Here is a 26568-nt window from a genome sequence, read left to right on the forward strand (position 1 = left end):
TGGGCACTCCAAGCTATCTCAGCTTGTCTGTCTGAGATTAATGCGGTCACACGTACCTCTGCTCCGCAAGTTGCGTCTTTGACTTCTCAGGCGTCGGCTTTTTCGTCCTACGCCATGAACGCCGTCCTGGACTTTGCTAGCCTACAGCGGTAGCATCCGCTAATTCGGTGGCAGTCCGCAGGGCCATGTGGCTACGCGAATGGAAGGCAGACTCTGCTTCCAAGAAGTTCTTAACCGGTTTGCCGTTTTCTGGCGACCGATTGTTTGGCGAACGATTGGATGAAATTATAAAGGAATCCAAGGGAAAGGACTCGTCCTTACCCCAGTCCAAACCGAAGAGACCTCAGCAACGGAAAATACAACCGAGGTTTCGGTCCTTTCGGCCCTCAGCCAAGTCCCAATCCTCCTCGTCCAACAGGCCAGAGAAAGGCCAGAGGAACTCCTATGCGTGGCGGTCTAAGTCACGCCCCCAAAAAACCGCCGGAGGCACTGCCTCCAAGGCGGCCTCCTCATGACTTTCGGCCTCCCCGAACCGCATCCTCGGTCGGTGGCAGGCTCTCCCGCTTTTGCGACGCCTTGTGGCCACATGTCCAAGACCGATGGGTGAGAGACATTCTGTCTCACGGTTACAGGACAGAGTTCAGCTCTCGTCCTCCGACTCGTTTCTTCAGAACATCTCCGCCCCCATCTCGGGCCGGCGCACTTTTTCAGGCTGTGGGCGTTCTGAAGACAGGAGGAGTGGTGATTCCCGTTCCCCCTCAGGAACATGGTCACGGCTTCTACTCCAACTTGTTCGTGGTGCCAAAGAAGGACGGATCATTCCGTCCCGTTCTGGACCTCAAACTGCTCAACAGGCATGTGAGCACCAGAAGGTTTCGGATGGAATCTCTCCGCTCGGTCATCGCTTCGATGTCACAAGGAGACTTCCTAGCATCAATCGACATCAGGGATGCTTATCTCCATGTGCCGATCGCACCCGAACATCAACGCTTCCTGCGTTTCGCCATCGGGGACGAACACCTTCAGTTCGTGGCACTGCCTTTCGGCCTGGCGACAGCCCCACGGGTCTTCACCAAGGTCATGGCATCCGTTGTGGCGGTCCTACACTCTCAGGGACACTCGGTGATCCCTTACTTAGACAATCTCCTAGTCAGGGCACCCTCCCGGGTGGCGTGTCAACACAGCCTGACCGTCGCTCTGGCGACTCTCCAGCAGTTCGGGTGGCTCATCAACGTCCCAAAATCCAAGTTGACACCGACCCAATCACTGACTTACCTCGGGATGGAGTTTCATACTCACTCAGCGGTAGTCAAGCTACCGCTGGACAAACAGCTTTCGCTGCAGACAGGGGTGCAATCTCTTCTTCGGGGTCAGTCACACCCCTTGAGGCGCCTCATGCACTTCCTGGGGAAGATGGTGGCAGCAATGGAGGCAGTGCCCTTCGCGCAGTTCCATCTGCGCCCACTCCAATGGGACATTCTCCGCAAATGGGACAGGAGGTCGACGTCCCTCGACAGGAACGTCTCTCTTTCCCTTGCAGCCAAAACCTCTCTTCAGTGGTGGCTTCTTCCCACTTCTCTATCGCAGGGAAAATCCTTCCTGCCCCCATCCTGGGCTGTGGTCACGACGGACGCGAGCCTGTCAGGGTGGGGAGCGGTTTTTCTCCACCACAGGGCTCAGGGAACCTGGACTCCGATAGAGTCTTCCCTTCAGATCAATGTTCTGGAGATAAGGGCAGTGTATCTAGCCCTAAAGGCGTTCCATCGGTGGCTGGAGGGCAGGCAGATCTGCATACAGTCGGACAACGCCACGGCGGTCGCGTACATCAACCACCAGGGCGGCACGCGCAGCCGTCAAGCCTTCCAGGAAGTCCGGCGGATTCTGCTGTGGGCGGAAGCCACAGCCTACACCATCTCCGCAGTTCACATCCCGGGCGTAGAAAACTGGGAAGCAGATTTTCTCAGTCGTCAGGGCATGGATGCGGGGGAATGGTCTCTTCACCCACGCGTGTTTCGAGAGATCTGTCGCCGCTGGGGAACGCCGGACGTCGATCTCATGGCGTCACGGCACAACAACAAGGTCCCGGCCTTCATGGCACGGTCTCAAGATCACAGAGCTCTGGCGGCGGACGCGTTAGTTCAGGATTGGTCGCAGTTTCGACTCCCTTATGTGTTTCCTCCTCTGGCGATGTTGCCCAGAGTGTTACGCAAGATCAGATCCGACTGTCGTCGCGCCATTCTCGTCGCTCCAGATTGGCCGAGGCGGTCGTGGTACCCGGATCTGTGGCATCTCACGGTGGATCAGCCGTGGGCGCTTCCAGACCGCACAGACCTGCTGTCACAAGGGCCGTTTTTCCATCTTGAATTCTGCGGCCCTCAACCTGACTGTGTGGCCATTGAGTCCTGGCTCCTAGCGTCGTCATTTTGCCCTCATCCAGTTCACCAGTGTGAAAAGGATTTGCATTCATTAGATCTAGTGAGAGCACTCCGGCTCTACGTGTCTCGCACGGCGCCCCTGCGCCGTTCAGATGCGCTCTTTGTCCTGGTCGCTGGCCAGCGTAAGGGTTCGCAGGCTTCCAAGTCAACCTTGGCTCGGTGGATCAAGGAACCGATTCTTGAAGCCTACCGTTCTTCGGGGCTTCCTCTTCCTTCGGGCCTGAAAGCCCATTCTACCAGAGCCGTGGGTGCGTCCTGGGCATTGCGACACCGGGCTACGGCAGGTGTGTCAGGCAGCTACCTGGTCTAGTCTGCACACCTTCACAAAACACTATCAAGTGCATACCTATGCTTCGGCAGATGCCAGTCTAGGTAGGCGAGTCCTTCAGGCGGCGGTTGCCCACCTGTAGGAAGGGGTCGTTTTCGGCTCTCTTTTATTGAGGTATTCTTTTACCCACCCAGGGGCTGCTTTTGGACGTCCCAATTGTCTGGGTCTCCCAATGGAGCGACAAAGAAGAAGGGAATTTTGTTTACTTACCGTAAATTCCTTTTCTTCTAGCTCCTATTGGGAGACCCAGCACCCGCCCCTGTTCCCTTCGGGCTGGTTGGTCTTTTGGTTATGGTTTCAGTTCTCCGAACATCCTTCGGATTGAATTTACCCCAGACCAATTTATAAGTTTCCTCCTTCCTGCTTTTGCACCAAAACTGAGGAGCCCGTGATGCACGGGAGGGTGTATAGGCAGAGGGGAGGGGTTACATTTTTCAGTGTAATACTTTGTGTGGCCTCCGGAGGCAGAAGCTATACACCCAATTGTCTGGGTCTCCCAATAGGAGCTAGAAGAAAAGGAATTTACGGTAAGTAAACAAAATTCCCTTCTTTGGGTACTCGCCATAAAATCTTTCTCAGAGCCTTCGTCGAACACAGCAACTGCCCTTCTTAACATTCTGTTTGGTATATATTATTGAAGAGGAGCTAACTTTTTTTTCTTGCCTAGTGTCAGCAGCATACAACCCATAGCTTCTTGTGTCCCCCAGTGAAGGCTCAGAGAGAGGGATTTTACGGTGACCACAAAAAAAATCTTTTGCTAGAAGCAACTATTCTGAACTCCAGTTTAATTCCTTATACTATGCTGAGGCCATGCTGAGAGTGGTTGCTGCTAGCAAGAATTCCTGCAGACAATTGTCAGTCCTGCTTGTGATAGGCACTGCCAGCTCGCAACCAAGAGTCTTACACCTCATAGCTATGGCAGCCATAAGTCCTAATAGGACATCCCTTTGATTACCTAAAAGGAGATGTATCATCATGATTGTTTACTTAATCCTAACTAATAAGTGCCTCTACTTTTGATTCATGAATTATTTTTCCTTTGCATTTCTCAATCCCCAGGAGCTTGTTTGAGAACCATGGTATGGACGGAAAGCTACTTGCCATACAGACGGTATCCTGCCTATTGCAAGGACCTTCTGAGGCTGGAAACAGAACTCTTGAGCTTTCTGGCATAATGGACAGTGTCATATCTCTCTGCGCCTCAGAACGAGAAATTGATCAACAGGTGGCCGTGGAAGCACTCATCCATGCTGCTGGAAAAGCCAAGAGAGCCTCCTTCATCACTGCCAATGGGGTGACGCTCCTAAAAGACATATACAAGAAGAATGAAAATGATGCCATCCGGATTCGAGCCTTGGTGGTGAGTGTGTCCTGTGCGATGTTGTACTGAAGATGCACATATGTACCGTCCTCCACTTTCCGGTTACAAACTGTGTGATATTGCTGTGTAGGGTCTGTGTAAGTTGGGATCAGCAGGAGGAACGGACTTCAGCATGAAACAGTTTGCAGAAGGCTCCACTCTCAAGCTAGCTAAACAGTGCCGGAAGTGAGTGGCGTATTTATTATCTCCCAGTACAGCATATATGTGAATAAGGGGTAAGACACACTTCTGTATTCTCTGTACCACTTTACAGGTGGCTGTGCAATGAGAGCATTCAGGCCAGCACCCGACGCTGGGCTGTGGAAGGCTTGGCCTACTTAACGTTTGATGCCGATGTCAAAGAGGAGTTTGTAGAAGATAAGGCAGCTATGCAAGCAATGTTCAGTCTGGCAAAGGTGCGTCATTTCCTTACCATTGTTATTCCCAAATTACTAAAGGTGAACCGTTATAAAATGCTGTGATTTCATTTCTGTAAGCCCATTGATTGTTGCCTCAGAATATGAAGATGGGTGAGATGTGTAGTTTAAATCACTGTTGATCTACTGTTAACTTGTTATTTTCTATAAGTCCATTAAATCCATAGCACATCACTGAGAAAAGGGCACACCGTACATGGGGAAATACCACTACACTGTAGGATACAGACTAACAGAGATACAGCTCAACCCACTCACACACCGGCCTCTCATGGTGAAGGTGATTGCTCAGTATTATAGATGCACAGATAAGGCTTGTATAATGTCCCAGTCACAAGGTTACATGTAGTGCACCATGCTAGTAACAGCCTATACTAAACGATCAGGTGGGCTGACCAGCAACTATGTAAGTGCACCATCAGACCTACATCACATTATCTCTGCAGCCAAATACTGGCTATTGGTTGACGGTCACGTGCGCTTTGTTGGTTCTGATACTTGTTAAAGCATTTTTCTCACCATTTTCATTTAGTGTTTTTTGGGGTTTTTTCCGGATTTTTCTTTTTATCAAGAATGCTGCAAAGTCTATGGCAAATTATTGAAAAATCTATGTACTGTGTTTGTTTGTTTTCCAGTTTTTTGATGATTTGTGGTTATATGTTACAATTAGAGATGGGCAAACCGGCAGATGTACAGGTTGGGTGGGTCTGGACAGACTTTAAATAAAAAAAAGTCGGACCAGACTTGAACCTGACCATATGCCCAGATGCCTAACTCCATATAAGTCTTTTGGGACCCGAACATTGTGCTGTAAAATAGTGGTAGAAATGGCTAGGGGGGCTGCAAAGCAGGACAGTTACACTTACTGAGTCTTCCGCACGGCTGTCACTTTGCTTCCAGGTCCGCTCATTGAAGAGAACTGTCAGGATTTTCATATATAAAGTAAAGCCAGTGCTATGCTGGAGCTAGGATGCTGAATGTAAGCATAGCTTGTTATGAGATTGGAGGTTTTATTTCAGAAATATGTGCAAGTAAAGTTAAAGCAATGCATTGCAATTTGATTCTTCCAGGTATGAGTCATTTCTGTCACGTAATAGGGGCGTGTTCGAAATGCAGCCCTACAGTCTAACCTCTACAGAAGCCGGGAAGCAGACGGGGTCAGAAATAAATAGCAAAACCCGACACACACATTCCCACCCCTGTTGTACCTGTCAATCAAGTAGCAGTGCATTGCTGTAACTTTACTTGCACATATTTCTGAAATATAAAATCCAATCTCAGAACAAAAGCTATGCTTACATTTAGCATCCTAGCTCCAGTATAGCACTGGCTTTACTTTATATGTGAAAATCCTGATCGTTGGTTAACTTTAACTCTCATACATATTCACTGCTTGTCCCAGCATTTGTGAATGATTGCAGTCAGAGCGCACCCCCACCCTGTGTGACAGCGTCTTTGCCGTGTGTCAAAACAAGGGACCGCATTTGGCTTTTTTTTTAAATAAAAAAAACCAAAACATCGAGCAGTGCCCTCCCCCCTATTTTGATACCCAGCCATGATAAAGCCAACAGCTGGGGGTTGGTATTCTCAAGCTGCGGAGGCCCATGATTTTTTGCCCCCCCCCACCCCGGCCTAAAAATAGTAGCCTGCAGGAACCCAGAATTGTTGCATTCAATAGATGTGACAATTCCGGCGTTTTAACCCACCCCTCCCAATTGCCCCGGTGTAGTGGCAAACGGGGTAATGGGTTAATTACAGCTCACAGCTGCCACTAAGCCCTAGATTAGTAATGGTTAGTGGACTATGAAGTTTCCTGCACCCCCTCCTTCCAGTTTACATTACTAATCCTGTAAAAGAAAATAAATAAACACAAACACAGAATAAATCTTTCATTTGAAATAAAATATAAAAACGCACTTTTTTTTTCTAATTTATTAAGGACTACCCCGGCTCTGCTACATACTGAAGTCGCAGTGTGCTGGCGCATTAGAAAACATGAACGGGGAAATAACTATGGCTGAGTTCAGTTGGTTTTGCAGGGAGCATGTTATTGCAGGGGGTTGTATAATTTGGTTGTAGAGAAAGCTCACTTTTATTTATTTATATATTTTCTTCATCGTTCCAATGGGAGACCCAGACCATGGGTGTATAGCTTCTGCCTCCGGAGGACACACAAAGTACTGCACTCAAAAGTGTAGCCCCTCCCTCCGAGCATATACACCCCCTGGATAACCAAATATAGCCAGTTCAATGCTTTGTGTTCAGGAGGCACAGATCCACACATGCATTCTCATCTGATTATTTTTGGAAAGAGTTTGAAGAAAAGCGGGTCCAAGCCTGGACTCCCGGCATGTCCCTTCTCACCCCACTGTGTCGGCGGTGTTGTTAAGGTTGATTTCAGGGCTGGAGCCTTACATGCCGCGCTCCTTCACCATCCCTCGGGCTCTGGCTTGAAGTGGGAGCCAGCACGGTTCTCCCTGCCTTGCAGGAGACCGGTCTCCATCCGCAGCCCTTTCAGGATCCTGCCGGACGGAGCACTCATCCCTCAGGGACCTGGCCCTGCGTCTCACAAGCTAAGTATCTGAGACGTTATTATCGGGGGTCCCTTGTACTTTATTGTTGGGGAGAGTGTGCTGTGTATCTATTGTGACATTTCCGGCCGGTTCTCTGGTTTTCACCTGAGAACCGCGCCGATGGTGCCTGCTCGCCGGCCGCATCGTTAAATTTAGGCCCCGGCTTCGCCTGAGGCCTAGTTTCGTTTTCACTGCCCCTGCATGCCAATCATGCAGAGGGACAGTGCGGCTCCGCCCAGCGGCCGTTCGACACAGGGGAGGGTTACTCCTCTCTGAGGTAATGTTCCCTCCCCTGTATATCTCCTTGGCCCTCCGGATCCCGCTCTTAGAGTAGGCCCCCCCCCCCCCTCTCCTCGCTCCGGCGCCATTTTATCAGCGTTCTTATGCATGTCTGCATAAACCACATTGTGACAGCGATCGGCGCTGGCCATCTCCCTGGGGGTCCGGGCTGTGGGATCTGGAGGGCACAGAGATGTCCCAATGTCTAACGGTCTGGCAAGCCACAACCTCTGGTTGTGGACCTGCTTATATACTCTGCGTATATACTCTGCTGGGGGTCATTCTGGCTCAGAGCCCCCACTTCAGCAGCATGTCTCACACGAGGAGCAAGGCTGCAAGGCTGTACTTAATATGCACTGCATGTAGGCTCGTACTGCCTGCACTGAGCACATAACCACATTGTGATGCCTGCTCTAACATGGTGGTGCCTCAGCCTGGAGGCTCATCCCCAGTGGTCCCTCCGGCTGCTCCGGCTCCGGTGGCTGAACCCCCGGCTTGGGTAGAATCCCTCTCTCCAGGGGACAGATGTCCCGGATACTGCTGAGCATGCATCAGCCCCCTTCTCAGGGCGCTTCTGCTGCTACGGCTCGCTCAGCAAAGCTCACAGAGGATTCTTCATCTGGCTCAGACCCCGTCCTCCTAAAATGGAGACGCAGGGTCCCCCCTCCTTCCTCGTCCCACGGCTCTGATTCACGAGCTGACTCGCAGGACAAGGAGGATGCCTTTACTGGGGGCTCGGACGCTACCTCCATGTACCCCATTGATCTGTCCGAAAGTGACGCAGATGCTAGTGATTTGATTGCGTCCATTAATTTTGTACTGGACCTCAATCCGCCTGTATCAGGGGAGCTCCCCTCTCTGGCAGAAAAGCATCAGTATACCTTGCCTAAGAGAACAAGGAGTGTGTTCCTTAACCACTCCAGTTTTCAGGCCACTGTGACCAAGCCCAGAGCCTGTCCTGACAGACGCTTCCCAAAGCGTGGTTCTGATGACCGTTTTTCGTTTCCACCAGAGGTGGTCAAGGTGTGGGCTCATTCACCAAAGGAGACCCTCTCTCAGTGGCTGATGGCAACTCTCTTAAGGATTCCACTGACCGCCATCTGTATATGAGGCGGCAGGGGCCTCGTTCTCCCCATCTTTTGCAGCAGTGTGGGCTTTCAAAGCCATCTCTGCTTCTCTAGAGGAGATGCATTCCCTCACCAGGGACTCTATGCCCGAGATGGTTGCCTTAACTTCCAGGCTTCAGCCTTTTTCATCCTATGCCATGTCTGCCATGCTGGAGGCTCCGCACTGCGGTGGCTTCGGCCAATTCTCTCTCTATCCACAGGATCTTGTGGCTTCAAGAGTGGAAGGCAGACGCTTCTTCAAAGAAGTACCTTGCTGGGCTCCCATTTGCTGGGCCCAGGCTGTTCGGTGAACAACTGGATGAAATTATTCAGGAAGCTACTGGCGGGAAGAGTACTTCCATGCCACAAACCAAATCCAGGAACCTGTCCAGGGCAGGAACCAGTCGAGGTTTCGTTCCTTTCGTTCCTCCAACTGGTCGTTCTCTAAGCCCTCGGCCTCGTCCACTAACTCAGCCAAGGACCAAAAACCCAACTGGCGCACGAAGCCGCGTCCTCAGAAGACCGCAGGAGCTGCTGCCACTAAGGCAGCCTCCTCTTGACTATCTGGCCGCGCCAGCAACGTCCTTGGTCGGTGGCAGGCTCTCCCGCTTGGCGACATGTGGTTTCAACACGTCTCCGATCAGTGGATGCGGGATATCATCTCCCACGGCTACAGGATAAAATTCTATCCAGCCCGCCAAACAGATTTTTTCTGTCAACTCCCCCCTGCTTCAAGGCCGCCGCCTTCTCTCAGGCCATGGCATCCTTGCAGGCCAACGGAGTAATTGTACCGGTTCCCGCCTGGGAACGGTTCAGAGGTTTCTACTCAAATCTCTTCCTAGTCCCCTAAAGGGACGGTTCCTTCCGGCCCATCCTGGATCTCAGGCTTCTCAACAAGCATGTTCAGGTGCGGCATTTTCGCATGGAGTCTCTGCGATCGGTCATTGCCTCAATGACCCAAGGAGATTCCTTGCATCCTCGACATCAGAGATGTCTATCTGCATGTGCCAATTGCAGTTTCACACCAGCGTTGGCTACGTTTTGCAATCAGAGAGGAACATTTCCGATTCGTGGCTCTTCCCTTCGGGTTAGCCACGGCCCCTCGAGTATTCATCAGGGTCATGGCAGCTGTGGTTGCGGTTCTGCACCTCCAGGGGTTGGCATCCCTTTTTCCTGGACGGCCTTCTAGTCAAGGCTTCATCCTGTGCAGACCGTCAGCGGAGTGTTTCGCTCACTCTCGCCACTCTAGTCCAATTCGGGTGGCTTGTCTTTTTCCCAAGTCCACTCTGACTCCGACCTAGGGATGCAATTCGAGACTCTGCCGGCACTTGTGAAGCTGCCCTTACTCAAACAGCAGTCCCTTCACTAGCGGTGCGCTCCTTGCTGAGGCCCCGCCGTCATTCCATCAGGCACCTAATGCAGGTACTGGGTCAGATGGTGGCGTCAATGGAAGCGGTTCCCTTGCCCAGTTCCATCTGCGTACTCTGCAGCTGGACATTCTCCGCTGTTGGGACAAGCGGACTTCCTCCTTGCACAGGTTAGTGGCTCTGTCGCCACAGACCAGGGGCTCCCTTCAGTGGTGGCTTCGGCCCCTCTCTCTTCAGGGACGCTCCTTCCTGGCCCCGTCCTGGGTGATCCTCACCACGGATGCCAGTCTATCCGGCTGGGGAGCAGTATATCTCCACCACAGAACGCAGGGCACTTGGACTCCGTCCGAATCAGCCCTCTCGATCAATGTGCTGGAAATCAGAGCTGTGCTTCTAGCTCTCTGGGCCTTTCACCAAGTTGGCGGGCAAGCACATTTGAGTCCAGTCAGACAACGCCACAGCGGTTGCCTACATCAACCACCAGGGCGTGACACTCAGCCGCCTGGCAACGTTGGAGGTTCAACGCATCCTTCAGTGGACGGAGGATTCCAGGTCCACCACATCCGCAATCCACAACCCAGGCGTGGAAAACTGGGAGGCAGATTATCTCAGCCGTCAAACCGTGGACAGCGGCGAGTGGGCTCTGCATCCGTCAGTCTTTCGGTCAATCTGCCGCACTTGGGGCACTCCGGAAGTGGATCTTCGCTCCCACGATCCTCAGGCCTTTGCAGCAGACGCGCTGGTTCAAGATTGGTCCCAGTTTCGTCTGTCTTACGTGTTTCCCCCTCTAGCTCTTGCCCAGAGTCCTGCGCAAGATCAGAATGGAGGGCCGTCGGGTCATTCTCATTGCTCCAGACTGGCCCAGGCGAACTTGGTACCCTGACCTGCTCCATCTGTCCGTTGAGGTGCTGTGGCATCTCCCGGACCGTCCAGACCTTCTCTCACAAGGTCCGTCTTTCCGCCAGAATTCTGCGGCTCTCAGATTGACGGCGTGGCTCTTGAGTCCTGGATCTTGACGACTTCTGGTATCCCTCCTGAAGTCATCTCCACTATGACTCTGGCTCGGAAGTATTCCTTGGCCAAAATCTATCACAGGACCTGGAGAATTTTCCTGTCCTGGTGTCACCCTTCCGGCCATGCTTCTTGGCCTTTCCCTTGCCGACCCTCCTGTCCCTTCTACAGTCCGGTCTGCAGCTAGGGCTATCCCTCAAGGGACAGGTCTCGGCTCGGCCAGTGTTGTTCCAGCGGCGTATCGCCCGGCTGGCTCAGGTGCGCTCCTTCTTACAGGGCGCATCTCACATCATGCCGCCTTACCGGCGGTCTTTGGATCCCTGGGACCTTAATCTGGTCCTCACGACTTCCAGAAACCCCCCTTTGAGCCTGTTAAGGAGGTTTCTTTGTCTCGTCTTTCACAGAAAGTGGTCTTTCTATTGGCCATAACTTCCCTCGGGAGAGTCTATGATTTGGCTGCACTCTCTTCGGAGTCACCTTTTTTGTTTTTTTCATCAAAACAAGGTGGTTCTCCGTCCGACTCCGGACTTCCTCCCTAAGGTGGTTTCTCCTTCCACCTTAACCAAGACATTTCCCTGCCTTCCTTTTGTCCGGCTCCTGTTCATCGCTTTGAAAAAGCGTTGCATACTCTGGATCTGGTGCGGCGCTCCGGATCTATGTGTCTCGCACCGCTGTTCTTAGGCGGTGCACCTCTCTTTTTGTGCTGACCACAGGTCGGCGTAAGGGCCTCTCGGCTTCTAAGCCGACCCTAGCTCGTTAGATTGGGTCGGCCATTTCCGATGCCTACCAGTGTACTCGAGTGCCTCCCCTGCCGGGGATCAAGGCACACTCGACCAGAGCTGTCGGTGACTCTTCGGTTTCAGGCACCAGGCTACGGCTTAGCAGGTCTGTCAGACTGCCACTTGGACTAGTCTGCATGCCTTTTCGAAGCACTACCAAGTGCATGCTCATGCTTCGGCAGATGCGAGCTTGGGCAGACGCACCCTTCAGGCGGCTGTCGCCCATTTGCGAAGTTAGGTTTCGCCTACTTCTCAGTTTTCTGTTTATTCCCACCCATGGACTGCTTTGAGACGTCCCATGGTCTGGGTCTCCCATAGGAACGATGAAGAAAAAGAGAATTTTGTTTACTTACCGTAAATTCTTTTTCTTATAGTTCCGTAATGGGAGACCCAGCACCCTCCCTGTTGCCTGTTGGCAGTTTCTTGTTCCGCGTGTTATCACCGGCTGTTGTTGTAGACAGAGGCTCCGGTTGTTCCGGTTCTTGCTCTATCTCTACTTGTGGGTGGCTACTCTCCTTCAGCTTTTGCACTAAACTGGCTATATTTGGTTGTCCAGGGGGTGTATATGCTCGGAGGGAGGGGCTACACTTTTGAGTGTAGTACTTTGTGTGTCCTCCGGAGGCAGAAACTATACACCCATGGTCTGGGTCTCCCATTACGGAACTATAAGAAAAAGAATTTACGGTAAGTAAACAAAATTCTCTTTTTTTTAAATAGTACAACACATGTGTTTCCTTTTTTAGTCGCAAGATAAGACTGTGATTTTTGCGGTTGCATCCACGCTTGTGAACTGTACAAACAGCTATGACCGAGAGGAAATAGATCCACAAATGTTAGAGCTGGCCAAGTATGCCAAGCAGCATGTTCCTGAGGAACATCCTAAGGTGAGGAGACAACCATTGCTGTGAGCATACTATGACATTACAGCAGCTCGCATCATAATGTAACAGCCTTTTCTGCTGCACAATGTCAGGACAAGAAAGATTTTGTTGAGGTGCGGGTCCACAAGCTCTTGGCAGCCGGGGTGGTGTCTGCTCTAACCTGCATGGTGAAGAATGAAAGCCCGGCATTAACAGACTCATCAAGGGAACTGATCTCAAGGTAATTCTTGTACTGCTCTATCAGATCCAGCCACAGGATAAAATGAGCTCAAAGGTTTTACTTGTCATGTTAATAAAGGTAATTCATGGTACACCGAGCAGCCGGAACAAAAAACAACCTACCTGATATTGTGTGCGGCCCAAAAAACTCTGAACCATGGATTCCACTAGACGTCTGATGTCCTGTGATATCTGGAAATCTCACAGAAAAAAAAGCCATTACCAATATGGGGTCAGATTACCAATGTACTAACTGGACGTAGCAGACCCCTATGATAAACACGGGAGAAGCAGAGGGGCAAAATGTCTTATGGAAACAGCCACTCACAACCTACCAATTCAGGAGGGGGTGGTTGCTAGTATTACAAATGTACACCGACGAGGCTTGCATAGGAGACCAGTCACACAAGTACGTGTGATGCACAGTGTCTGGCTTACAGCCTATTGATGACGCCCATACTATTAGATCAGGTGGGCGTCCAGCACTTTGAGTGCACCACACAGGACAGACACCGCAATTCACCTAACCAACACTAAGGGGCCTGGCTGCATCCACCATAAAAAATGTGCTATAAAAAGATGAAGATATAATGTATAACACACGAGGTATTGGGTCCATATTTTGACCAAAATATACCAGCTCGCACCCCACGTCAAGGGTCCTCATACTTGCGAGTCCCAATACTAAATTCAGGAATGGCTCACAGAAAAGGACAAAATTAATAGAATCTCACACCAAAACTCAGCCTTACCCAACACCAGGTCAGATTACAATCCATGTCCTCCAGTAATTGGAACCAGAACATTAGCAGCTAAAAAAATAAATATTGAGAAATGTGCTTAAAAAAGGTAAGTTATATAAGGAAGTGCCCGGATTGTTCTGTTCCCTGGTTTAGCAGCTCAACTTCCGGCTCGTGCTCCACACAGTGCTGGCTTGACACGTGACCAGTGGTTGTGAAGGGGGGTGACTGACCACTCATTTCAATTGTAAAGCCAGACCCCTTCTCTGCCGATGCTTAGACAGGATTCAGGTTTTAGACATGCACTGACTGTTCCTCTGACCCTGACAACTGGACAAAAATGATAAAATCACTCAGCTAAAATCCTGTCTATATTGTAGATATAGGAATGGCCCACCCTGTACCTGTCACTTGGACACTGTGACAATTTTCCAAGATTCTTTATTAATTACTCTGCGTTTAACATCTCTGCTTGCAGATATTGCTCACTTTTTTGGCCTATTTGTGCAAGGGCTCTCATGGGACTCGGCACATGCTTGCAGCACAGCAGGAGTCAAGTGTCATGCAACTGTAGTCCGATCGTGTGATCAGACCACAGTTGCGGAGGGGTGGCTGGCGCTGCGGAGGAGAGGGAGGGGTTTATCTCCGTATCTCCTCCGTTGCCGGCTGATGCGCACACAGTTACACAGTTGTAACGCGAGAGCAGCGCGATGTTTCTCTCGCCTCATAGACTTGCATGAGTGCGAGTGGAACAGGATCGCCTTTCACTAGCAGCATGCTGCAATTGTTTTCTCAGTCCAATTAGGGCTGAGAAAATAATCGCTCATGGGAGCTGCCCCATAGAGTAATATTAGTCCGAGTGGACTGCGTTTTTTGTTTTGTTTTTTTAGATCTCATTCCACTCGCACCGTTTTTCTCGCCGTGTGTCCAAAGCCTTAGGGGATAAATCCTGAAATGCTGATACTCTGTATCTCTGATTACATGACCAGAGAGATCTTCAAAGCAACTTCCATGAAATTAAAACACGTGTGTCACATCTGGGCCAAATCTTGTTCTATGGAATTTACAACAGGTTTAGAGAAAAGGGTTTTTTTTTTTCAAACAACTTCCAATGATTCTACTAAATTTAATTTGGACTAAATACATAATTTGTGCCCCCCAGCCCCTCGGTGACGCCTGAGGCATCTGCCTGCACAGCCTGCTTCCCTGGTAGCAACTACTAAATTACTTCTAAGCTGTATACTGATCATCCTATCCAATGCAAGAATGTCTGCAAAATCTGCTATGTAGTGGCAATCTGTCTTTAAAAAAAAATGACTTTCCCTTCCCTCTAGGGTTTTCTTGGCTTTAGTGGAAAAATCTGAAGACCGAGGAAATGTAGTAGCTCAAGGAGGAGGAAAGGTAATGAGTTCTCTCATTCTGACGTTAATTAACGTGACTGGGGATAGATCTGCTGCTGTGAGCGTCCAGGTGGGCTGCTGTGTTCTACTTAGAAAAAGGAACTTTTTATTAAAGTTTTCAATAAAATGTCCCCAAAAGATGTATAGTAGCGAAAAGTCGAATATAACTGGCAAGGGAGCAATCTCACTGATTATAATATTGTAGACGTGCAGAAAACTGAACACCTAAAATAAAATGAGATGACTATAGACAGTTAAAGGGTCCAGTACACAGCGTAGGCTTTTCTCAAATACCTTATGTAGTCAATAGTGCCTCGGAGCGGCGCTATTGCGGTCTGCTCATTCCCATCATGTGACCTCCTTCCACTTCCAGTTGACCCGACATCACTGAGGCGGCCCCAGTCTCCTTGAGTGACTGAGCTGTGGGTGGAGTTTCACCGCTCATCACAGCCCAGCATCTCTCTGCTCTCTTCTTCGCTGCAGAGCGCCGCTAGCAGGAGCGATGCTGGGCTTTGGCGAGTGGTGAAACTCCGCCTATAGCCCAGTCACTAAGTGAGACTGGCTCCTGCCTCAGTGATGTCACTTCAGCTGGAAATTGACGTGACATCACCGGATCTCAGAGGTCACGGAGCCCAGGGGGGGTCACTTAATGAGGATGAGTGGACCGCAATAGCGCCGCTCAGAGACCCAATTGACAACACAAGGTATTGAAAATGTGGTGAAGTTTTCATTATCCAGGTGTTCTCTGCTATTTCAGCATTTGCAAACTTTCAAAATGGTGCAAAACTGTTGTGCAATATTAATCCAGTACTTCTGTAGAGCACAAAATCAGTCTGTTTTTTTTCTGTGAACTTGAAGGCTAACGTTCAATCGTTCAATTTTTTTAAAGGTAATCGTAGCCTGGGTGTACAATTTTAGCCTAGTATATTATTCTCAGGAGTTTCACAGCCTGTAGACTTTTAAAGATCCCGCCAGGGACAATAGCTGGAGACAAGACTAGTCCGGCTTCAGAAAGCAGCATGACCATTTAAACAGTTTGAGCTTGGTGAATCTTTCTGATACAGTCCCTTAAAAACAAAGAAAACAAATAACCTCCGATTTAACAATTGCATTTTATGTGTTGGTTATTCCTGTGACATTATATCCATGTAGTCACATCAGCCCACCTCTTAGCAGATATGCTTCATTAGCTGATAAAATATTTTTCCTTTGATTTGTTACAGGCTTTATTACCATTGGCCTTAGATGGAACAGAAATTGGAAAAACAAAGGCAGCACAAGCGCTGGCTAAGATAACAATCACCTCTAACCCCGAAATTGCATTTCCAGGGGAACGGGTAGGTACCTGCAGACAACATCCATTCTATTCTCCGCCCCTCCTCTGCTATTGGGCAGCCGCGCAGTGACGTCGCTGTGACGCCGAACGCACCTCCCTTTTGAAGGGGGGATTATTCGGCAGTCACAGCAACGTTGTTGAAAAGGTATGTGCGTGTGACGCTGCCGTAGCGATATTGTTCGCTATGGCAGCGATCACCAAATGTCGCAGTAACGACGGGGGCGGGTGCTATCGCGCACGACATCGCTAGCTATCGCTAGCGATGTCGCAGCGTGTAAAGCACCCTTTAGGCCAGAGACCTGCGTTGAATGGCATCCGTCACAATGCGGTATGTGACGGATGCGTTATAAATAGTGTGATATAAAGGCAACGGATTCCTGTGAAATAACTCATTGCGTTAAGCCGAGAGAGAGCCCCCATCATCACTGCACACACACCCCGGCACTACCGCACTCCTCGTCATCACTGCACACACCCCGGCACTACCGCCCCCATCATCACTGCACACACGCAGGCACTACCGCCCCATCATCATCACTGCACACACCGCCGGCACTACCGCACTCATCATCATCACTGCACACACCCCGGCATTACTGCACTCATCATCATCACCGCACACACGCAGGCACTACCGCACCCATCATCACTGCACACACGCAGGCACTACCGCACTCATCATCATTCCCGCACACACCCCGGCACTACCGCACCCATCATCACTGCACACACCCAGGCACTACCGCTCCCATCAACATCACTGCACACACGCAGGCACTACCGCACTCATCATCATCACCGCACACACCCCGGCACTACCGCCCCCATCATCATCACTGCACACACCGCCGGCACTACCGCCCCCATCATCATCACTGCACACACCGCCGGCACTACCGCCCCCATCATCATCACTGCACACACCCCGGCATTACCGCACTCATCATCATCACCGCACACACGCAGGCACTACCGCACCCATCATCACTGCACACATGCAGGCACTACCACACCCATCATCACCGCACACACTACCTCAGTGATGTCTTCGCTGACAGCGCGACTCACTTCAGTAGCTGCCTGGAGCTGACAGAGAGCGGCGGTGTTCTACGGCCGCTCCTTTCAGCTTTATGTAGCAGAGCTGGATGCGTCGCAGGACCTCGTGTGGATTACGCCGGACCTGGAGAGGTATTTGGGGATTAATACAATGGTGAAAGAGGGTGTTTTTTTATCTTTTATTCCAAATAAAGTATTTTTTCGGGTGTACGTGTTTATTTACTTTCACTTACAGGTTAATCATTGTGGGTGTCTCATAGACGCCTGCCATGATTAACCTAGGACTTAGTGGCAGCTATGGGCTGCTGCCATTAACTCCTTATCACCTCGATTGCCACCGCACCAGGGCAATTCGGGATGAGCCAGGTAGAGTCCTGGGACTGTCGCATCTAATGGATGCCTCAATTCTGGGCAGCTGCTGGCTGATATTGTTAGGCTGGGGGCTCCCCATAACGTGGGGCTCCCCATCCTGAGAATACCAGCCTTCAGCCGTGTGACTTTACCTTGCCTGTTATCAAAATTAGGGGGGACCGCATGGCGTTTTTTAAAATTATTTATTTATTTATTTGTACTGCACGATATAGACCCGCCCACCGGCGGCTGTGATTGGTTACAGTGAGACAGCTGTCACTCAGCGTGGGGGCGGGTCTGACTGCAACCAATCATAGTTGCCGGTGGGCGGGGGAAGCAGTGAATACTAGATGGAATAATGAGCGGCCAGCTTTTTCAAAAGCGGAAAAGCCGCCAGAGCTTTGTGACAACTGTGCAGCATCGCGCCCGTGATCGGTGAGTATGAGAGAGGGGGGAGAGAGACCAGGAGTGATTTTAAACGATTTCGATAGTTCTGCTAGACATGCTGAGCATGCTCAGTAGAACGTGACGGAATCAGTCAGCGGATTCTGCCACTTAGCGCAAAGCGGCGGAATCCGCCCCCATAGACAATCATTAGACACCGTGGCGGATTCGAACGGAATCTGTGAAAGTGCGCTATTTTAACGACACAAAAAACGCTACATGCAGCGTTCCTTCTGCCCGACGCAGCGTCAAAATAACGCTGCGTCGTGCAGCGAATGTAACGCAGACACATGCGTTACAGTGCGTCGTCCATACAAGTCTATAGAGAATAGCGCAGTGCGTTAACGGACTGCGCTATTCTCCATAGCGGCGGATTGCGCTGAACGCAGGTGTGAAACAAGCCTTAGATGAACGTCAGCCGAGCCTTGGATTTTAATTTTCGTGATCTTTTGTTCACACAGAAGATACAGTTGAAGTAATATTCTGAGCATTATTTATTCCCCATCATCCACGTTCCTTTTTCCAACAGATTTACGAGATCATTCGACCCCTGGTCAGTCTGCTTCACCTTAATCGCACAGGCTTGCAGAATTTTGAGTCACTGATGGCATTAACAAATCTTGCAGGGATCGGTGAAAGGCTGAGGTGGGTAATGTCTAAAAATGATGGTACAATGTGTCATAGCTCTTAATAGTCAGATGATTCTTGAATGAACTGTGCTCTGCAGGAGTAAGATCATAAAGGAGAAGGCAGTGGCCATGATTGAGGGTTACATGTTTGAAGAGCATGAAATGATTCGTGTAGCTGCCACTGAGTGCATGTGCAACATGGTCATGAGCAAGGAGGTAAGACGAAAACTTGCATCCAATTATGTTTGAAAAAAGTGAAAGTCCGAAAGTCTACCAAGTTTATCTGTTCCTCGACCTAGTTATTTTATACTGAGGATGAGGATGAACGCCTTATATCTTTATTATTGTGACAAACAAATGCTTCAAACCTTTTACAAGGCTTTGGTCTCATTGTGTTTTATGAAAGCTCCCATTGTATATGTTGAAAGTTGCTCCTGGAGCCATTCACCAATAGATGCCTTCTGCCTTATAGTTAAAAGCTGTTTGAATAATGCTTAAAAGGAATCCGTCAGAAACGTTTCTTCCCCCACAAACTATTAATATGTAGCCCTTTAAGAGATCAACTTGATCCCTTTGGGACTCCTAAGCACTGCTCCATCAGCGAGAAATCACGTTTGTTGATGATTTGTGATCCAGCACCATTACATAGGAATTGCCACATTTATCAATGCTGAATGAGTTTGACGGGGCAAACTTTACATTTCTCCCAATGGTACATGTTTTTTGATATTTATATTATACCGTTATTAGCTGGCTAACCTTGTGCCTGACATTTGCTCCAAAATTCTGGCATATTTTTGCATATTAAGCCACACTTTTGAGGTGATACCACATCATTTTATCAGGAAAGATGCAAAAAGTGACTAACTCAAGAGTCAGTTTTTGTCTCGAATTGCCCTGGATTCTATTGCTATTAGCTTAGAAAATCTCCATCATAGCACTCATGTTTTACAGGGTTTTATTTTGTTGGAATCTGCCCGCTAATTCATGCTGCCAAACTAGGGGAAGCATGAATCAGATAATGGCTGTTTTATTGCAATTGTGTATATTTACATTGAAATAATGCAATGTTTCAGAGAAGACAAAGTTTCAAAAGCCGGCCAGGGACTGTTTAGGATGACTTCTTGAGGCAGGTCCCTGGCAGCTTCTCCCATTGTGTGTGTAGTGACAGACCTGTCAGTCTAGGGGAGAGGAGTTGGGTACCTGGCTCTGATTAGTCCTCAGAGACGTTTTTTCTTTATCGTTCCTTTGGGAGACCCAGACAATGGGTGTTTAGCTTCTGCCTCCGGAGGACACACAAAGTACTACACTTAAAAGTGTAGCTCCTCCCTCTGAGCTTATACACCCCTTGATGAGCAGACTCAGCCAGTTTATCGCTTTGTGTTCAGGAGGCATACATCCACACATGCATTCTCATATGATTTTTTCCTTTTGGAACGAGATTGAAGAGTGGGGTCCACGTCTGGACCCCCGGCATGTCCCTTCTCACCCCACTGTGTCGGCGGTGTTGTAAGGTTGATTCCTAGGCTGGAGCCTTACATGCCGTGCTCCTTCACCATCCCTCCTGGGCTCTGGCTTGAAGTGGGAGCCAGCACGGTCTCCATGCTTGGCAGGAGACCGGTCTCCATCCGCAGCCCTTCAGGACCCTGCTGGACCGGAGCACTCATCCCCAGGGACATGGCCCTGCGTCTCAGCAAGCGAAGTACCTGAGACGTTTAGTTTTCCGGGTCCCTGTACTTTATTGTTGTGGGAGAGTGTGCTGATTGTGTTTTCTGACATTTCCGGCGGGTTCTCTAGCTGTCGCCTGAGAACCGCGCCGATGGTGCCTGCGCGCTGGCCGCGCCGCTCAAATTTAGGCCCCGGCTTCGCCGGAGGCCTAGTTTCGGTTTCACTGACCTCGCCTGTCTCTCATGCAGAGGGACAGGCTCGGCTCCTCCCGGCGGCCGTTCTGTGCAGGGGAGGGACACTCCCCACTGCAGTGTGTGTCCCCTCCCCTGTAGGTCTCTATGGCCCTCCAGTTCCCGCTCCTCAAGTCCCGCCCCCTCTCTTCGCTCCGGCGGCCATTTTTTTCAGCGTTCTCTCTGCATTGCAGCGCTGGTCTGCAGCATCTCTGCTGAGGTGCTGTGCTTGGGGGTCCGGGCTTCGGGATCTGGAGGGCACACAACACCGCTCCAGCGGTCTGGTAAGCCACAACCGGTCTCCGGTTGTGGACCTCTGTTTATACTCTCTGGGGTTCATTCTCTGGCAGAGCCTCCACTCCAGCAGCATGTCTCACACGAGGAACAAGGCTCCAAAGCTTTATTCAGTATGCACTGCATGTAAGCTCCTGCTGCCTGAACCGAGCATTTTCCCACATTGTGATGCCTGCTAACCTGGCGGTGCCTCAGCCTGGAGTCTCACACCCAGTGGTCTCTCAGGCTGCTCCTGCTCCTGTGCCCGAACCTCCGGCTTGGGTAGAAGCTTTTTCTAGGTCTATCTTCGAGTCTTTTGCTGACTCCATGGGACATCTGTCCAGGACTTTGCTGAACATGCATCAGCCCTCTTCACAGGGTGCCTCGGCTGCTAGGCCTCTCTCAGGACCGGAGCTCACAGAGGATTCCTCATTTGGTCCCAGACCCCGTCCTCCTAAGAAGAGACGCAGGGTCCCCTCTCCTTCCTCGTCCCACGGCTCTGATTCAGGAGCTGACTCGCAGGATGAGGAGGATGTCTTTACGGGGGGCTCGGAGGTTAACTCCAGGTGCCCCATTGATCTGTCCGAAAGTGACTCAGATGTTAGTGATTTGATTGCTTCCATTAATTCTGTACTGGATCTCAATCCGCCAGTATCAGAGGAGCAACCCTCTCTAGCAGAAAAGCACCAGTTTACCTCGCCTAAGAGAGTGAAGAGTGTGTTCTTTAACCACTCCAGTTTTCAGGCCGCTGTGGCCAAGCCCAGGGCCTGTCCTGACAAACGCTTCCCAAAGCGTGGTTCTGATGACCGCTTTCCCTTTCCACCTGAGGTTGTCAAGGAGTGGGCTCAGTCCCCAAAGGTAGACCCCCCGGTGTCTAGGCTCTCAGCCCGGACCGTTGTGTCGGTGGCTGACGGCACCTCACTTAAGGATTCCACTGACCGTCAGATTGACCTTCTGGCCAAATCTGTGTATGAAGCGGCGGGGGCCGCGTTTTTCCCGACTTTTGCAGCAGTGTGGGCTCTCAAAGCCATCTCTGCTTCTCTAGAGGAGATGCATTCCCTCACCAGGGAATCTATGCCCGAAATGGTTACCTTAAAGGGAACCAAACATCAGGATTTTCGTGTATAAGCTGCAGCCAGTGAGGTACTGGCACTATCATGCACGTTGTGTACATACCATCAGGGTTCAGCTCGGGTGTTTAGGCAGTGAAATACAACTTTATAAAGTTTGAAATTTCGTGCACTTTTTGATTGCCGTGTGCATCTCTGCAGATAATGTCCGGGCGGGTTATGCAGGAGTTCCCCGCCCCCCCATCAGCCTGTTCCTCCTACATCAATCACCAAGGCGGGACACACAGTCGCCTGGCAATGTTGGAGGTACAACGCATCCTTCAATGGGCGGAGGACTCCAAGTCCACCATATCCGCAGTCCACATCCCAGGCGTGGAAAACTGGGAGGCAGATTATCTCAGCCGTCAAACCGTGGACAGTGGCGAGTGGTCCCTGCACCCGGCAGTGTTTCAGTCGATCTGCCGCAAATGGGGCACTCCGGACGTGGACCTAATGGCATCCCGTCACAACAACAAAGTTCCGGTTTACGTGGCTCGCTCCCAATATCCTCAGGCCTTCGCCGCGGACGCTCTGGTTCAAGACTGGTCCCAGTTTCGTCTGTCCTACGTGTTTCCCCCTCTAGCTCTGTTGCCCAGAGTCCTGCGCAAGAGCAGAATGGAGGGCCGTCGAGTCATCCTCATTGCACCGGACTGGCCCAGGCGAGCTTGGTACCCAGATCTGCTCCATCTGTCCGTAGAGGTGCCGTGGCATCTCCCGGACCGTCCAGACCTTCTCTCACAAGGTCCGTTTTTCCGCCTGAATTCTGCGGCTCTCAGATTGATGGCGTGGCTCTTGAGTCCTGGATCTTGACGGCTTCTGCTATTCCTCCGGAAGTCATCTCCACTATGACTCGGGCCCGTAAGTCTTCCTCCGCCAAGATCTATCACAGGACTTGGAAAATTTTCATATAGAAAAGATAAGCCTGGCTCACTATCTAGTTGGGTGCTCTGGAGAAAAAACAACCTCAGAAAAATACATATAGCTCCGGCACTCCTTAGAAGAAATTGCAAAAAGTCTCGGGTGGTGCTGAATGCGTTTTTATTAAACCAAGAGTGAAGTCTGTCCCATAGACGTTTCGGTCAACATCAGACCTTTATCAAGGGATCCATCAGACTGACAAGATAAATACAAAACAGAAACAGAGAGAAAAGTGAATATCCATTCAGGGAATATCACATCATGAAAACAAAATTGTAAACAAAAATAGCTAAGGAAGACACAGCATCTGTCCATATATTATCTGTATTCTCGTGTTGTTCTGATTCTTTTTGTCCAGGGTACAATGTGCTATTGCAAACAATTGTATCATAAGATGCTTTTTACTATAATGCTGCATTATATTATGCTGTGTCTTCCTTAGCTATTTTTGTTTACAATTTTGTTTTCATGATGTGATATTCCCTGAATGGATATTCACTTTTCTCTCTGTTTCTGTTTTGTATTTATCTTGTCAGTCTGATGGATCCCTTGATAAAGGTCTGATGTTGACCGAAACGTCTATGGGACAGACTTCACTCTTGGTTTAATAAAAACGCATTCAGCACCACCCGAGACTTTTTGCAATTTCTTCTAAGGAGTGCCGGAGCTATATGTATTTTTCTTTTGGAAAATTTTCATGTCCTGGTGTCGCTCTTCCGGCCATCCTCCTTGGCCATTCTCCTTGCCGACCCTTCTGTCTTTTCTACAGTCCGGTCTGCAGCTAGGACTGTCCCTCAACTCTCTCAAGGGACAAGTCTCAGCTCTGTCAGTGCTGTTCCAGCGGCGTCTCGCCCGGCTGGCTCAGGTCCGCACCTTCATGCAGGGCGCGTCTCACATCATTCCGCCTTACCGGCGGCCCTTGGATCCCTGGGACCTTAATTTGGTTCTCACGGTTTTGCAGAAACCCCCCTTTGAGCCTCTTAGGGAGGTTTCTTTGTTTCATCTTTCACAGAAACTGGCCTTTCTGGTGGCCATAACTTCCCTCAGGAGAGTCTCCGATTTGGCTGCGCTCTCTTCAGAGTCACCTTTTTTGGTCTTTCATCAAGACAAGGTGGTTCTCCGTCCGACTCCGGACTTTCTCCCTAAGGTGGTCTCTCCTTTCCACCTTAACCAGGACATTACCTTACCTTCCTTTTGTCCGGCTCCTGTTCATCGCTTTGAAAAAGCGCTGCATACTCTGGATCTGGTGCGTGCTCTCCGGATCTATCTGTCTCGCACCGCTGCTCTTAGGCGGTGCACTTCTCTTTTTGTGCTAACCACAGGTCGGCGCAAGGGCCTTTCTGCTTCTAAGCCGACCTTAGCCCGTTGGATTAGGTCGACCATTTCGGATGCCTACCAGTGTTCTCAAGTGCCTCCCCCGCCGGGGATCAAGGCTCACTCGACCAGAGCTGTCGGTGCCTCTTGGGCTTTCAGGCACCAGGCTACGGCTCAACAAGTCTGTCAGGCTGCCACGTGGACTAGCCTGCATACCTTTTCAAAGCACTACCAAGTGCATGCTCATGCTTCGGCAGATGCGAGGTTGAGAAGACGCATCCTTCAGGCGGCTGTCGCCCAGTTGTGAAGTTAGGTTCTGCCTACTTCTTTGTTTTTCTGTTTATTTCCCACCCATGGACTGCTTTGAGACGTCCCATTGTCTGGGTCTCCCAAAGGAACGATAAAGAAAAAGAGAATTTTGTTACTTACCGTAAATTCTTTTTCTTATAGTTCCGTATTGGGAGACTCAGCTCCCTCCCTTTTGCCTGTTGGCAATTTGTTGTTCCGCGTGTTATCACCGGCTGTTGTCGTAGACAGAGTTTCCGGTTGTTCCGGTTTTTTGCTCTGTTTTACTTGTGGGTGGCTATTCTCCTTCAGCTTTTGCACTAAACCGGCTGAGTCTGCTCATCAGGGGGTGTATAAGCTCAGAGGGAGGAGCTACACTTTTAAGTGTAGTACTTAGTGTGTCCTCCGGAGGCAGAAGCTAAACACCCATTGTCTGGGTCTCCCAATACGGAACTATAAGAAAAAGAATTTACGGTAAGTAACAAAATTCTCTTTTTTAACGTTATTTTTCTTTGAACTGATGCAGTATTTCAATGTAAAACATATATGTATGTTATGCAATAATGCAGCTATTCTCCGATTTATTCTACCCCTAGTTCACGCAGCATAAGGCCACGTGCACACGCTGTGTATTTGGTGAGGGTTTTTTGCCCATTCCTGATTTTGGCTTACAAATACTGAAGTAAAAAACTCACCAAATACAACTCAATTTAAACCACTTGTCCATTCATATAGGGGACTTGGCTTCTATATTTATCAGTCCCTACAGATTTCAGCAATTTCGTTAATGTAAAAATTATTACATAAGGGGTCCTCTTCTGTTGATAGCACTGGCTTTGGAGCACTGCTTGCATTAGATAAGTGGCTTAATTTGACTTTTGGGGGGTGACAGATTTCCTTTAAATTCATACTTTTCTTTGTCGCTCCATTGGGAGACCCAGACAATTGGGTGTATAGCTTCTGCCTCCGGAGGCCACACAAAGTATTACACTTAAAAGTGTAAACCCCTCCCCTCTGCCTATACACCCTCCCGTGCATCACGGGCTCCTCAGTTTTATGCTTTGTGTTGAAGGAGGCACACATGCACGCAAGCTCCACATTTTAGTCAGCAGCAGCTGCTGACTTTATCGGATGGAAGAAAAGAGGGCCCCTATAAGGGGCCCCCGGCATGCTCCCTTCTCACCCCACTCTGGTCGGCGGTGCTGTTAAGGTTGAGGTACCCATTGCGGGTACACAGGCTGGAGCCACATGCTGTTATCCTTCCCCATCCTTTCGGGGCTCTGGGTGAAGTGGGATCCTAACCGGTCACCATGCACTGGGACCGTGCTCCCTCCGCAGCCCCTGGGGAAATCTGCTGGACAGGAGACCGGGTATCGTCAGGGACAGGCCCTGCTCCTCTGAGGTACTCTGTGTCCCCTTGGGGACGGCGCATAGAGCGCCTGTGTAACGGACGCTGCAGCAGCTGCTGGGTGTTTGGTGTCGCCGGACTACCGCGCCGACCGCGCTTGTTTGCCGGCCGCGCTAATAAATTTAGTCCCCGGCTTTTGCGGCCTATTACCGCAAACTCCCGCCCCCGGGCCTGCCAGTCAGGGGTAAGGGCGGGACGCTAGACTAGACGTCAGCGGTGAGGGCTGGAGCATACTGAGGTATCCTCCTCCCCCCTCACTAAGCACTGCGGGGCACCAGATTCCCGCACTTTCTGAGGCACGCCCACGGCTCCCTCCTCTTCTCAGAACGCTGGCAGCCATTCCTATCAGCACTTCTGACGCTGGAGAACTTCAGAGGGGAGACAACAGCCGAGCTCCATAGCTCTGGGAGGCCCAGGCAGGGAATCTGGTGGTCACACAACCGCTGAGGGCGGTCGGTAAGCCGCACCTGTTACTAGGTGCTGGCCCCCCTGGGTGCCGAAGTGTATATTTATATACTTATATTGTATACTTTACTTTGTTCGGCCGCACTATTTGCTTTTGGCTATATACCCTCACTGATTGCTCTAAGAGGAGACAACAGCATGTCGTCCGCAAAAAGCAAGGGTGCCAA

General features: G+C 50.2%; 1 protein-coding gene across 1 annotated transcript in view; it reads left to right on the plus strand.

Moving 5' to 3' along the window:
• The window catches only part of UNC45A (unc-45 myosin chaperone A), a 101363-nt gene that overhangs the window by 62563 nt on the left and 12232 nt on the right, over positions 1-26568 (plus strand). Inside the window, exons 10-18 of the mRNA XM_075345897.1 lie at positions 3823-4123; positions 4215-4309; positions 4398-4539; positions 12419-12559; positions 12649-12776; positions 14850-14916; positions 16139-16252; positions 18632-18747; positions 18830-18947. Of these exons, the coding sequence (XP_075202012.1) occupies positions 3823-4123; positions 4215-4309; positions 4398-4539; positions 12419-12559; positions 12649-12776; positions 14850-14916; positions 16139-16252; positions 18632-18747; positions 18830-18947 (1222 nt within the window). The remainder of the gene's footprint in view (positions 1-3822; positions 4124-4214; positions 4310-4397; positions 4540-12418; positions 12560-12648; positions 12777-14849; positions 14917-16138; positions 16253-18631; positions 18748-18829; positions 18948-26568) is intronic.

The sequence above is a fragment of the Anomaloglossus baeobatrachus genome, chromosome 4 (assembly GCF_048569485.1).
Source record: "Anomaloglossus baeobatrachus isolate aAnoBae1 chromosome 4, aAnoBae1.hap1, whole genome shotgun sequence".
In the NCBI taxonomy this organism is placed as follows: domain Eukaryota; kingdom Metazoa; phylum Chordata; class Amphibia; order Anura; family Aromobatidae; genus Anomaloglossus; species Anomaloglossus baeobatrachus.